This window comes from Gossypium hirsutum, chromosome D10 (genome assembly GCF_007990345.1).
Source record: "Gossypium hirsutum isolate 1008001.06 chromosome D10, Gossypium_hirsutum_v2.1, whole genome shotgun sequence".
In the NCBI taxonomy this organism is placed as follows: domain Eukaryota; kingdom Viridiplantae; phylum Streptophyta; class Magnoliopsida; order Malvales; family Malvaceae; genus Gossypium; species Gossypium hirsutum.
This window is the reverse complement of record NC_053446.1, coordinates 50,528,090-50,542,001: the sequence shown is the minus strand read 5'-3', so window position 1 is coordinate 50,542,001 and position 13,912 is coordinate 50,528,090. Positions and strand designations below refer to the sequence as shown.

The 13,912-nt window shown below is 34.3% G+C and overlaps 1 protein-coding gene across 1 annotated transcript; it reads left to right on the top strand.

Annotated features, from left to right (window-relative positions):
- Positions 1 to 3,822: 3,822 nt before the first annotated feature.
- LOC107916011 (protein DETOXIFICATION 55) lies at positions 3,823 to 5,818 on the top strand. Its single transcript, XM_016845179.2, has 2 exons — positions 3,823 to 3,991; positions 4,076 to 5,818. Exons 1-2 carry the CDS (start codon positions 3,938 to 3,940, stop codon positions 5,549 to 5,551), a joined length of 1,530 nt encoding a protein of 509 aa, XP_016700668.1. The 5' UTR covers positions 3,823 to 3,937; the 3' UTR covers positions 5,552 to 5,818.
- Positions 5,819 to 13,912: the final 8,094 nt, after the last annotated feature.

The following is a 13,912-nucleotide window of genomic DNA, read 5'->3' as shown; positions in this document are numbered from 1 at the left end:
AAGGATCCTCTTCACTTGAAATGAGGATATGGTGGCTAAGATTACGAAAGGGTCATCACCCTCAGCATCCAAACTTCTCTTTCATTTGCTTTTGATAACTAGAGATGTCAATGAGAGGTCTTGGACTTTTTCACTAGGGTAGCTATATATATTATGCTTTAGAGGTGAGCCTTTCATGAGTTGCTTACCCTAATCATGAGATCAATAATCCTTTTTACGCTACCTCCAATTAGGACATCAATAATCCCTCTCATAAGCTATTTACCCTTATCATCTCTTCTAGCGTCAGATGGTTCTATTTCTCTATCATAGGATAGATTTTTCTATGTGCCTTATGGGAAAAAAATTGCTTCAAATGTCCTTATTGAATGGTTAACTCACTGGCATCCTTAAGATGGATACAATTCTCTGTATGGCGGCTAGGGTATTATAGAATTGGTAATGCTGGTTAAAATTGTTGTAATGTTGGCTTTAAAGCATAGACAGAAGGGTTTCTAATATCCCTTGTTGCTCCACTTGGCTCAAGATATAAGTCGAGGAGGAAGTGAGCTCATGGTATGAATAGAAGCGATTATAAAGGTTCTTGTTCCTCTAGCTCTAGTGACCCATATTATCTCGGATAAGCCTTGAGCGATTGGGGGAACTAACAATGGAGACCATTTATTATCCTCTTGATGCAAGGCATTATATCGTATGTTTCCTATATCACCTACTTGGGTACGCATTCATTGTTGCCTTGATTATTTGCATGGAGATGAGGAATTGCGTAAAGAGAGAAGGTCTTGGTTGCTAGGGTAAAAAAGTTTGGCGTTACCCTACTGAATTTTTTCACTCTCTACAAATCGGTGGGCAATCTCATGTAGGGTAGGGAGTGAGTCTGACAAGTTGCTAACAATATTATACTTGAAGAATAGGTGGCTTGTGCTAGTAATAAAAGCCCGAATGACCAAGTCATCAGAGACTCTTTCTGTGATCATCATGGCTGTATTAAAATGATAGACAAAGTCATAGAAGGATTGTTCCTATTTTTGACAGATGAACATGGGATAGGTTAGGGATTGCTGCAAAGTATTGTTGGCAAGAAATTGGCTTATAAACATATTGGCAAGTTGTTCTAAGGTGCGGATAGAACCCCTTAGTAGAGATAAATACCATGGCCAAGTAGTATGTGTGAGGGTCATAGAGAAGGTTTGACACTTAATTTCATCAAAGGTGTGTAAGATGTTCATGTGGTTGTTATAGTGGCTAAATGATCTTTCGAGTCTTTTAAACCACCATAAAAGACCCTAGGGAATTTGAAGGATGATGGAAGGTTGTAGACCAATACCTTTAGAGCGAATGGCACATTAGAATAACTCAAACAAGCATTATCAACCCTCAGAATTCTTGTAACAACTCCATCTTCGAGGCCAACATCTACTCCTCTAAGGTAGCATCATTACCATGGGAACCAATTGGGAAGTTATTACCAATAGGTGGATCATTTGGCTACCTTTGGTTATTTAATCCGTAGAGAGTGAATAGGGTTGTATCTTTCTCATGGGGCTGGTGAGCCTACCTTTCTGGGTTTTTGCTTTCTTTAAGCTCCACGATAAATGCTCATTTGGGCATTCTTTAAGTCCAAATGTCGTTCGTGTTCATGTTTTTTCCTGAAAATTGAAGCTGCTACTCAAAAATTTAAGCCTCAAGGCGTTGTTTTTTCTCATGTATCTCAGTAACTTGTTGCTGAGAGCTAGAGGGTTGATGTTGGGAAGCCTGATTCGTAGGATTTGTGGCAACATTGCCCTAGGGTGTTGAGGCAAACTACCAAGGCAGACGAGTGTACCAGTAGTACGTAGCACAGGTATCCCTAAAAAAGATAGGAAGCACCAAGTAGGGGTTGGGTTTGGCATGTAGTGGTCTAATCAAGATTGTTGGTTGGTGGTTGAGAGAGTGACGCAGATGGCTGACTTGAAGCAGGTTCCTATGTTTGTGTTTAGTTTGAAGGAAGCTCTATTGGGTTTGTAGGGTTTGTTGGATTTGCTGGGTTGGTTGGAATCTCTAGGTTAATAGAAGTATTAGTTGAAGGAGCCATAGTTTTGTTTACACCCATTGCACTAATTGTTGATACAAGTGTTCAATAAGAGATTAGATAAGGGAGAAATGGTGGTGACAAAGAGATCGGTTCACCTAGACAAGCGGAGAGTCGAAGTAAGGGAAGAGTAATGTGAATGTTGCTGGGAAGGTAAGGGAGATTGAGTGCTGAGGATAGGTGCTTAATGTTGTTAAAGGGGGAAAAGATCCTTTCTTCATCGTTCCTTAGGGATTTATATCGGGAAGGCCCCTATGTCTAGTATTCCTCTGACATTCCCTCTGCAGAGGTACAACGAGGTTGTTAAGCCTACGTGGTACCTTAGTGGTCTCCTCTTAGTGGTTAGTGCATTCCCGCTAAAAAGTAGGTGGCCTGGTGGAGGGTTTGTTGATCAGTAAGTGGCTTGTTGAAGTATGGGGCATGCAAGTGGCTAATCACCCAATGACCAATTGAACAATATGAGGCAGAAGGTCATTCGTGGGTGTGTCTCAAATAACTTCTCGTGGTGCCACGTGCTCAAGCCAAATAGAAGCATAACAAGTTTAATCCCTCGACAACTCTTACCATTATTCCTTAAAAGAATAAAAAAAATTACAAACTCCTTTTAGAATACTCTTTTGTAAAACAGGAGACATATTGGGTAAATCATGAAGCAATATTTCATCTAGCGCATTTAGCAAGTGAAAGTTTAAGAGAAACTATCGTATCCAACTCAAATTATTAAGAAAATGAAATGGTATATACTCTTAAAGATATTCTATTGACTCATGGATCCATCATCTATACGTATAATGCAACGTTTATAGTCCGTTGTTTTATTTATAGACTGAGATTTTATTTGTCTTAACAAAAAAGGTGAGAGAGCAGATATTTTGTAAAATATATAGATATTTTGTAATATAAAAATAGCAAAGATGGAAGTGAAACGAATTAATTAGGGCTAATAGAAGAAGGGGAAAATTAGATAAATGATATAGAAAGGAAGGTTGTTGTAGTACCTTTAATAGACAAGGGGTGTGGCTCCAATCGGAAACGTGGAAGGTTTAATTTGCTTTTAGTTTTGGATGCATCGAAGCATACTTGGAAAAAACATGTGGGAAAGAAAAAAGTCTTTTGCTTCCAACACAAATTAACTACATATTCTTTCAATTTCTAATTCTAATTTTTTTCTATAATCTCTCCTTTGACGTGGACTGTGATCGTTCATTTCCAAGGCCCTATTGATAACAGACATTTGAAACATGACCTTATACCAACAATATTGACGGATATATTGATTCCAACTAGTTTGTGTTACGATAGTTGAATCGGAATATATTTGGTGGTACCATAACTTTTCGTTAGAGGTGCTATTTGAATCCGAAGATGGAGATCAAAAGTATCCTCCAGTATTAGTACATAGAAGTAGAAAATAGTGTTAAGAATGACAGCCACCAACATGAAATACTCTCACGTGCAGGTAGACAGATACATAAGCGAGTTAAACATTCTTGCATGATTTTCTCGGATGTGTTATTGATATGTTTCCATTTTTTAAGGGAAAATGACATGTTTGATTGTAGCAGTACTGTGTTTCAGAACATGCTTCTAATATCGCACGGTTAAAACAAGGGTTTTTCCATTGCAAATGTTTTACATCACTATAAAACATTTATATATTTATAGCTGCAGTATGACGTTGTACCTTTGTTTATGCGTTTTAAGGCAGAACAGAGCTAATGTTATACAAATTAAATACTTGACAATCAGATATATATATATACCCCACAATCTCTTGGCTTATAAAAACATCTTTCCCCATATATTTCTCCCACTCACTTCACAGCAAATTAGAGTGCTCCATTGCTAACTGAAAGAAATAAAGCTATGGCCGAGCTTGAAGCATTGAGATCTTATCAAAAGCAACCAACAATGGCAGAGGTATACAATCTTTGACACAATTTTCATTCTAACAGATGATAACTTAACTGAGTTTTTTTTTTTTGTTTCACTGCCTATGTTTAGGTGACTGAGGAGCTAAAGAGAATAATTGATATAGGGTTCCCTATAGCAGCTATGAGTTTGGTGAGTTATGCAAGGAACATGGTTTTAGTTGTTTGCATGGGAAGATTAGGCAGCCTTGAGCTTGCTGGTGGAGCGTTAGCTGTTGGTTTTACAAACATCAGTGGCTACTCAGTCTTGTCAGGGCTTGCTACGGGCATGGAATCGCTTTGCAGTCAAGCTGTTGGCTCAAGGAACTTATCAATGGCAGCTCTCACTTTGCAAAGAACGATTGTAATGTTACTGCTGGCTTCGGTACCTATCGGCTTGATATGGTTTAACCTTGAACCTCTCATGCTTAGCATCAATCAAGACCCTGATATATCCAAAGTTGCCAGCCTTTACTGCCGCTTTGCGATCCCGGATCTTATAGCAAATAGCCTTCTTCATCCTCTACGTATTTACTTGCGTAGCAAAGGAACAACTTGGCCTTTAATGTGGTCAGCTTTAGTTTCGACCCTTTTTCATCTTCCAATCACAGTCCTTTTATCCTTTACTTTAGGTTTAGGAGTCCCTGGGATAGCAATCTCCACCTTCATCACCAACTTCAACACCCTTTTCTTCCTTCTTTGTTACATGTTCTACACTCGAACTAGTCATCTTGTTCCAGAGGAGTCGATGCGGACGTCTTTGTTACCATCGCCAACTCTGCCACACCCACCTTCGTCAACAGCTCTAATAGGGAAGGAATGGGGAGATCTTCTTCGACTGGCAATACCAAGCTGCATTGCTGTTTGCTTAGAGTGGTGGTGGTACGAGTTTATGACAATTCTAGCCGGTTATTTATCCGAACCTCGAGTTGCTTTGGCAACATCAGCAATAGTGATACAGACGACGTCTCTCATGTACACGTTGCCAACAGCACTCAGTGCATCGGCCTCAACCCGAGTCGGGAATGAGCTCGGAGCGGGGAGGCCGAGCAGGGCACGGTTGGCAGCTGTGGTAGCCATAGGGCTAGCCTTGTTGACCTCATTTTTGGGATTAATAGGGACGGTATTCGGGAGAGAAGCTTGGGGAAGAGTTTTCACAAAGGATTATGAGGTTCTAGAGCTAACCATGATTGTACTACCCATACTTGGACTGTGTGAGCTAGCAAATTGTCCACAAACCACAAGTTGTGGGATCCTAAGAGGGAGTGCTAGGCCCGGGACTGGGGCAACCATAAACTTTTACTCGTTTTACTTGGTGGGTGCGCCTTTGGCAATAGTCCTAGGCTTTGTTTGCGGACTAGGGTTCGTGGGGATGTGTTATGGGCTGCTAGGTGCTCAGATTGCATGTGTTATCTCCATCTTAACAGTGGTATTCAGGACGGATTGGGAACGAGAGTCCTTGAAGGCCAAAGAGTTGGTGGGCAAAACTGAACATTTTGCACATGCAGACCAAGTCATTAAATGTGAAGAGGGAGTTGGATTTCTCACAGAATTGGGTTCTGGAAAGTGAGGAAAACACGGTGGTCTTCAAGGAACCAGAATACTCCCATCTAACAGAACAAATTGAAACTACACTTTTTCATCTCCATTATTATTATTTTCCGACTCATGTTATATATATACACCTGTTTGTTTTGTCTTTCCCTTTTTCTTTCTTTTATTTCTCTTAAAAGTTACCTAGTTCCCCACTAATCTTTGGCCATGCACTAGACCATGCAGGCATGCACCTTTGTATATCAATCAATTAATGCTAATCATAAAAATAGAATTATCTGTATGCTTATGAGATAAAGGTTTAGCCCTTTTCTTTTGTTTGTTTTCTTAATACAACGAAAGATCAAGGAAAGAAACAAATTGCGGGTGCTGGAATTTGATTCTCGATCTATTAGGTATTAATTCTTGAATCTGACTATACGAATCAACATCTAAAGGCCCGGATCTGGATATAAATTCTGCTCTTAGCATATCTTTTTTTATTAGTTTTCTTTTTAAAAACCATTCACTTACACAAAACAATAATTAAAAAAATAGTTATCCAAGTTTACCTCCTGCATTCATAATAAAGAAATTAATCATTATTATTAATGGTAGATATCTTGATTTTAACTAAAAATATAAAAGAATAGGTACCGCATCACACATTTGAAGGACAACAATGGTGCACATATTGATTCTAATTAGTACTCATCCTTTAGCTTATTTTTAATCAAAATCAAAATATCTGTGGTTGATAGCAGTGACTAAGATAATGAGATGATCGACCTAATCAAGAGATAGGCTCATTGTACATGTTTGTTTTCAAAAGTAACTAAATTTAAATAATATCTTTTAAGATTATTTTGAAAATAATATTTGATTATTTTGAAAAATAATTACATTAAAAAAATCTATTGGTAGATTATTTTGGAGGTTTGAAGATTGCATTAAACTGATGAACTTTTTCTGTTCACTCGGAACATATTGAGAGTTTATCCACGATGTTATTATGAGACTGGATTGGTTAATTATTAGACCTCTTTCTATGTTCCGTATTATTCACGGTTTTTAGTGATTCCATTAGAAAGTCACAACCTATTGTTACAGCATCATTGCAATCTGACTTTCCAATTTTACTTTTTGATCAACCATCAAGGCCTCATTATCAAATCTACTATGATACATGACAATCCTTAAGACACCAATGAAAACAAAAAAGAATTCCACCAAGCTAGCCATAGCTAGCCAACCAGGGTACCTAAACATTAGTATTGAACAGTGAAGTCCCCTGTCATTTGCTGGCACGCATGTGCACCATGTGCCTGTCTCTTGATTAGGTTGGTCATCTGAGCTCATGCAGTACCTAAAAACAGTCTTCTCGTAGATAACAACAAGAAGAACATAAACATCTATGTCTACACTTACTGCTTTCTAATCTGCAAAATTTAGGGCATTAAATTCACCATATATTGAATGCCCTATCCTCCCCAAATCTTAGAAACTAAAAGCCTTATGTAAAGATAAATAATGAGTTTTTTTTCTGCATGCCAAAAAAGTGTCTTATAAAGAAATTTCACCTTTAAGACTTTGCTACACCAGCAGCTGAAGTTTTAGCTAATTTTCCATTGCTTTCTTTTGGTTCAAACTTATGAATAGAAAACTTTCAACTAATTTCCGCCCATTTGTCTTTTTGAAACCTAGGGAATTTCATTCGTGGTCCAACATTTCTGCTGAAGAAAAAAACACTATTCTGTTGATCATTCATGACCATGAGGAGTGTTTATATAGGAGGGGGTAGTTGTAAAGATTTCTGTCGACAAAATTTGCTACAAAGTGTAACATCTATAAAGCCGTTAATGAAGCATAGTCTTCCCCTCAGATTTCGCAATCAAGATAATGCGATAGAGAAGGATATGAAAGCCACCGGCAGTTGATGAATTGAAAAAGGAAGAACTATAAACTATATTTCACAATGATGTTGATATGACTTCAAAAGAATTAATTTTCTTTGCAATAATGATGTTGGAAATCAATCTCCTTTGCTCAGCCATAAAAATATATATCCAATCCAACAGCTACTGCATACATAAGGAAAAGAAACAAGAACAACAAAATTATAGCTTCATACACATTGGCTGAATCGCTGTAATTATTTTTCATAATGTTTTTGTCTTCGGACATTTGTGCTTTGTCTTTTCTCATTTAATTTAATTCTATTGAATTTGAATCGGTTTGTTTCGGAATAATGAAAAGCAAGTTCACATTGGAGCCTAATTACAGAATTGAAGGGATCGATTCATAAACTATCACATCTATGATATAATGTGAGGAGATAATTTGGAGATGTTTCCTTCATTGTAACAAATGGACCAACCTACTTCAAAAAAATAAAAATAAAAACAAAACAGAAAACAAATGGACCACTCAAATTATGCACAGTCAAGTTTTATTTGCATGGTTCATGACGTATTGTGCATGGTTTCTGAAAACGACATTGTAAGACCAATATCTAAATCATATACCTTCCTGCCTTCTGCGAGAAATTTAACATTGTTACTGTTGCCTTTTGGTGAAATGACGTGTCCATCGCTACGGGCTAAATCGAAATTTTTTTTAGTGGGGATAATAATTAAATTATATTTTTTAAGAGGTTAAAATATAATTTTAGTATTTATTAATTTCTGGTTTTATTATTTTTGAAAGGATTAAATATTTTTATTTTTTATTTTTGAGGGATTAAAGTGTAATTTTATCAGATATTAATTTAATTTTTCATTAGTTATAAACAGATTAAATTGCATGATTTTCAATTTTGAGAGAGGGGCAAGGCCTTTACTGCCCCTTAAAGTTGCCCTAGATGGGTATAGTTGAATTTGGACTATGTTATTCAGGGTGAAGTTAGAATTGTTGATCAGCGGTCACGGTATTTTTATAAAATATACATATTTAAAGTAGGCCTAACTCATATTTTTATATGAGATCATTCTAATTACCAAAATTAAGGAAAATTAAATTAAATTAAATGCTCAATTTGTATTGTATATTATAAACATTTAAGTTTATTTTTTTGGCTAATTAATGTTTAGATACTATTTCTACTTAGATATTGCCCACTATTCACCCAAACCCAATCCAACATAAACCCAATTTAATATATATAAACTCAAGTACCCAACCCAACCCAATTATCCAACCCTATCATAAAAAATACAAATAATTTAATAAATAAAAATAAAAATCTAAAACTAAAAGTAAAAGTCTAAAAATAAAACATAGTAACAAACGACAGAAATAAAAAGAATCCCTAACTAAGACCCTAACCTTCAAAATCCCTAATTGAAATCTCCCAAAATCTTTCTATTGTCACTGCCAGGCCAACCACCTTCGTGAACCATCCGGCGTCCATCATGTCACCATCACCGGCGAGTTGAGGTAGGCTTTTACTCTTGAAAATTTTGGCACTATTTTACTACTTGCTTATTCTACATCTTGACCAAGTGTCCTGAATTCCTTCCATCTATTTAATCTGGTTCGCATCACCGAATTTTCCCTATGTTACTAGTCATTTGTGAGAATGCCCTTATTTTTTTTTGATAAATGTCTCTTTCATCCAGGAGTGGCAAGTGTATATATAGTAGTAGTAGTCTAGTAGAGAATTCAGTTTTATAGATATTACAATCAAACACTGAATGTCTAGATTTTCTATATGTACTTCCTTTTGGATCCTTTTTCTCTAAAAAAAAATTTACTTAGCATTTCTCTAAAGAAGAAGAAGAAGAAAGAAAAGAGTGGGAAATAAAAATGTAAGAGCAGATCAGAGATCCATGTCCTCTCACTCCAACAATACCAATATTTCTTATTTTCCATTTTATTTTCGTCACTGTGGAGATGCATCATAAACATAGCAAATACTAAATATTGTTGGTTTAAATTGTGCTTCTCACCTTTTTAATGGAAAGAAAGAAGTTTTATATAGATTTTGATTTGAAAGCTTTACTAAATCTAGCTTAGAAATTTCTTGAAAGTTTTACTAATTACCATTAAAAAAAGAAAAAATGTAGCCGTCAGATCCATAAGATTTTAAAATTCACTACCCAATGGTTGACTCCACACAAATATAGAAAAAAGGAAATCAAAAAAAGAAAGCTGAAAGGCATGGAACAACATAACAGAGAGGATCTTTAAAAAGTTCACAACTTTTTCTTGCGTCATTTAATTCTTTCTGCACCATTTGGAATGTCACTATTATAACTTACATACAAGGCCTAGAAAGGTGTTTTTAACTTAGTTAAGTAATAATAAAAAAGGGGGAAATTGAAATATTAGAAGAAGAGCAATATATATGGCAACAAAGATGTCCTAAATCAGAGTACAGAAAATTTTTTGAAAGATTTGAAGGTTAGATGGAGTGAAGCGGTTGGATACTACTCTTTCTTGAACTTTAGCATGGTTGGAAATAGATCTCACTAAAGATCTTTAATTTGTGTATTTTGTAGAAAGTATCATAGCTGGAGCTACAGCTGGTGTTGTCTTCGAAGCAGCTCTGTACCCAACTGATACAGTAAAAACTCGATTCCAGGTAAGTTGACTTAATGGTTCTGTATTTAATCATTTCCAGAAAGGAATGTTATCTTGACACTTTTTTTAAAAGTTTTTTATTATGAAATTACAGGATGGTATTTCTGAAATTCATCCACTATCTGTGCCTACATTATCCTATTAACTATTTTTTTAACAAATTGGTTTCTTGTCTGCCTTCTAGTATTCTCTTTAAATTTTGGTTGTTTACTCTTTGAATACCTATGATCAAGCGCCCATAATCAATTGCTTCCTCTTCGAATACTTGTGATCAAGTACCCTGTTCTTACGGTAGGCAGCCATGGACAAAAAGATTTTTGTCTTAGTAATTCTTTTATCAAATCTTATAATACTCATAATAAACAACCATGGAAAAAAATTCCTCCTCCCCTAACCCTTTCTCTTCTACTAGGGTTAATTTAGTATTGCTTATCATTAGGTATTATTATTATTCCAAAAATTTCTTATTATCAAGTATATTAATTTAGTTTATTATTCCACACCATGATTTTTTTTTAAGTCCAACTTTTAATGTTTGTCTAGCTGATCCATTTGTGCGAACGATGAACCAGTCAACAAGAAGTTATTAGACATGGATAAAAGCAGAATTTATTTCTCTAAAACTAAACATCAAAATATGTTTAATATTATAAATTTATTTTAATTTTTTTTTTCTTGTAGAATGTCTACCGAACCAACATCTATTGAGGGTAGTGTTACACCTCCTACTTCGATAGATTTTGAAAATTCAGGAGTTAGAGCTTCAAGCAAAACAAAGGGGATTATTGGGAAAAGAAAAGCCACTCCTCAAAGTTCAGAAGTTTTGTCTCACTTCACTAGGATTATTAATAGTGAGGGTGCAAGTAAGGCTAAATGTAATTATTGTCAAAAGGAATTTTGTTGTGATATGAAAAAAATGGTACAAGGTCATTGAAATATTATATTGGTTCATGTAAGAAAAATCCTAGTAATGTTGTTGACACTAGTCAAGGACAGCTAATTTTACCTAGAAAGGGAGTTGAAAGGGGGGAAGGGCATCCTTCAACTTAGAGATTTGATCAAGAAGTATGTAGGAAAGTATTAACACAAATGATTGTGATTGATGAATTACCTTTCAAGTTTGCTAAAAGTGAAGGCTTTAAGAAATTTATGTTTGTGGCATGTCCTAGGTTTCGTATTCCTTCACGAACAACTATGACTAGGGATGTTTATCAATTGTATTTAGATGAAAGGGTCAAGATAAAACAACTTTTGAGAAGTTCTTGTTCTAGAGTTTGCTTAACTACTAACACATGGACTTCTTTGAAAAGAGTTGATTATTTGTATATCAGTGCTCACTTTATTGATAACGATTGGAAATTGAATAAAAAGATTTTAAACTTTGTCCAATTTCTAGTCATAAGCGTGAGTCCATTGGGATGGTGATTAAGAAATGCTTGTTGAATTCGGGGATTGATAAGTTATTTACTATTACTGTTGATAATGCAAGTTCAAATGATGTTACTATTGGTTATTTGAGAAAGAAATTTAACCTTTGAGGGGGTTTAGTTCAAAATGGTAAATATCTTCAGATGAGATGCATGGCACACATTGAGAATTTGATTGTTGTTGAAGGCTTAAACGAAATGAATAAATCTGTTGTACGTGTTAGGGGGCTGTTAGATATGTGAGACAATCTCCAGCTAGATTACAAAAGTTTAAGGAGTGTGTTGTGGTAAAAAAAATAAAGTGTAAGAAGATGTTGTGTCTTGATGTTTGTACTAGGTGGAACTCGACCTACTTAATGTTAGACACTGCTCAGAACTTTGAGAGAGCTTTTGAGAGATTTGAGGAGCAAGATACAAACTTTAGTGCTGAACTTGAAAGGGGAGAGGGTTGGCCTAGTGTGGATGATTGGGCTAATGTTAGAAACTTGAGGGATTTCTTAGAACACTTTTATGAAGTCACTTTACGTGTATTTGGCACTTCATATGTCACGTCCAATAATTTTTTTGACGAGCTTTCTGAAATTGATATTCTTTTACGATATGCTCAGTTAAATAGTAATGTTGATTTCAATGTTATGGCCATCAAGATGAAAGAGAAGTATGATAAGTATTAGGGTGATGTCGAAACCACCTTTAAAATTTGAAAAAAAATGGGGATCGACTTTGAAAATGGAAATTGGAGTCGCCATCGATATTTTATTGAGGTGCGATCGGATCACCTTGAAAATAATTTTAGGTCTGCGAATTTTGAAAAAACAAGTTCGAGAGTTGGTTACGCACGAGGAAGGGTTAGCACCCTCGTGACGCCCAAAATTGGTACCAAATTGATTGTTTAATGTCTTAGAGTGGAAATTTTAAAAGGATTTTAAAAAATACAATCCTTTTAAATGAAAATTTGAATGAAACGAATCGGAGGATGAAACTCATTTATTTCAAGGAAATAGATTGTCACACGCAGTAAGTTAGAGTGTAACATTTTAAATCCGCGAAATTAAGTTTATCTCTTGACTTTGAGTCAAACCTATGTATTTTGAGAAGAATATCCGATTATTTGGGTCAAACGGTAAATTAGAACCCAATAAGTTAGGGTTTAATTTCTTGAAATTCCTAAACACCGAACATGGCCTTTATTTAAAATCTTTAATTCGGGGTAGCAAAATTATCGGATCTAGTGAGTTAGGGTCCAACGTTTGAAATCCCGAGGGACTTTATTTGAGATTCGTATGATTTTATTTAAAAGATACTAGGCCATCCAAATTGAAACGGGAAAATTGAAGCCCAGTAAGTTAGGGCACTATTTTCTCGAGAATCATTGAATGCCGGATATTTTGGGAATTTAAAACTATTTCGGTATTTTGATAAATGCAATCTTTTAAGCGATGTAACATGATTGAATGTTCTCGTATAACATAAAGGATGATTCGTAAATAACATACACTAGTGGATAACAAATAATCAATATATAAATACAAACAAGCATAATATCAATAATCTCAATTACGCCAATATCAACACCAACATTCAAAATACATATTATATAAAAGATAAATCAAAATACATTAAATAATATACATATATTAATGTAAAATAAGTAATATGTAAGGAGTGAAAAACTTCATGTAAGTAATAATATATACTAATATGCAGAAAGTGAAATACACTAAATATATGTGGATATTTAAATTAAGTAAAGCATCTATATGTATCAATAGGTATATAAAAAATATAAAGTTTAAAATTAAATAATATATACATTACGTACATACGTATATGTATAGTAAAACTAGTTTAAAGATAATAGTAAATAATAAAGTAATGTATACATAAATAGGAAAATAGAAATATAATCCAATATAATGATGATTACAATAGTAAATAGTATAGGTTAATTTTAAAATAAGTAATATGTAAAATAACTTTAAATAAAATAATATATAAAGAACTTAAAATAATTAACCTTATGAGTTAGGTTAAGATAATAAATAAAAGGTTTAATATAATCTATAAAAGAGAAAATTGGAATTAAAATAATTTGAAAATAAACAAAATTTTAAAATAACATATATAAAGTGATGTATATATATAAACATATATTATATATAAAAGTTTAAAACGGATAAATAATAGCAAATAAAACAGAATTATGAAATAATTTAAAGCATGCCATATAGAATATAAATTACATACAACATATATTTAAAATAAGGGCTAGTTACAAAGAAAAATAAATGAATAAATAAATGAGGTGACACAGAAATAAAAATAAATAAAAAATAAAACGAAGGATATATAAAATAGGTAAAAAGAGAACCACAATAGTGCTAATAATA

Excerpts from the sequence above, each read along its gene's own strand:
- LOC107916011 (XM_016845179.2), top strand. The coding sequence starts at position 3,938 with ATGGCCGAGCTTGAAGCATTGAGATCTTATCAAAAGCAACCAACAATG. Across the intron at positions 3,992-4,075 it reads AGCAACCAACAATGGCAGAG|GTGACTGAGGAGCTAAAGAG; the intron begins GTATACAATCTT and ends GCCTATGTTTAG.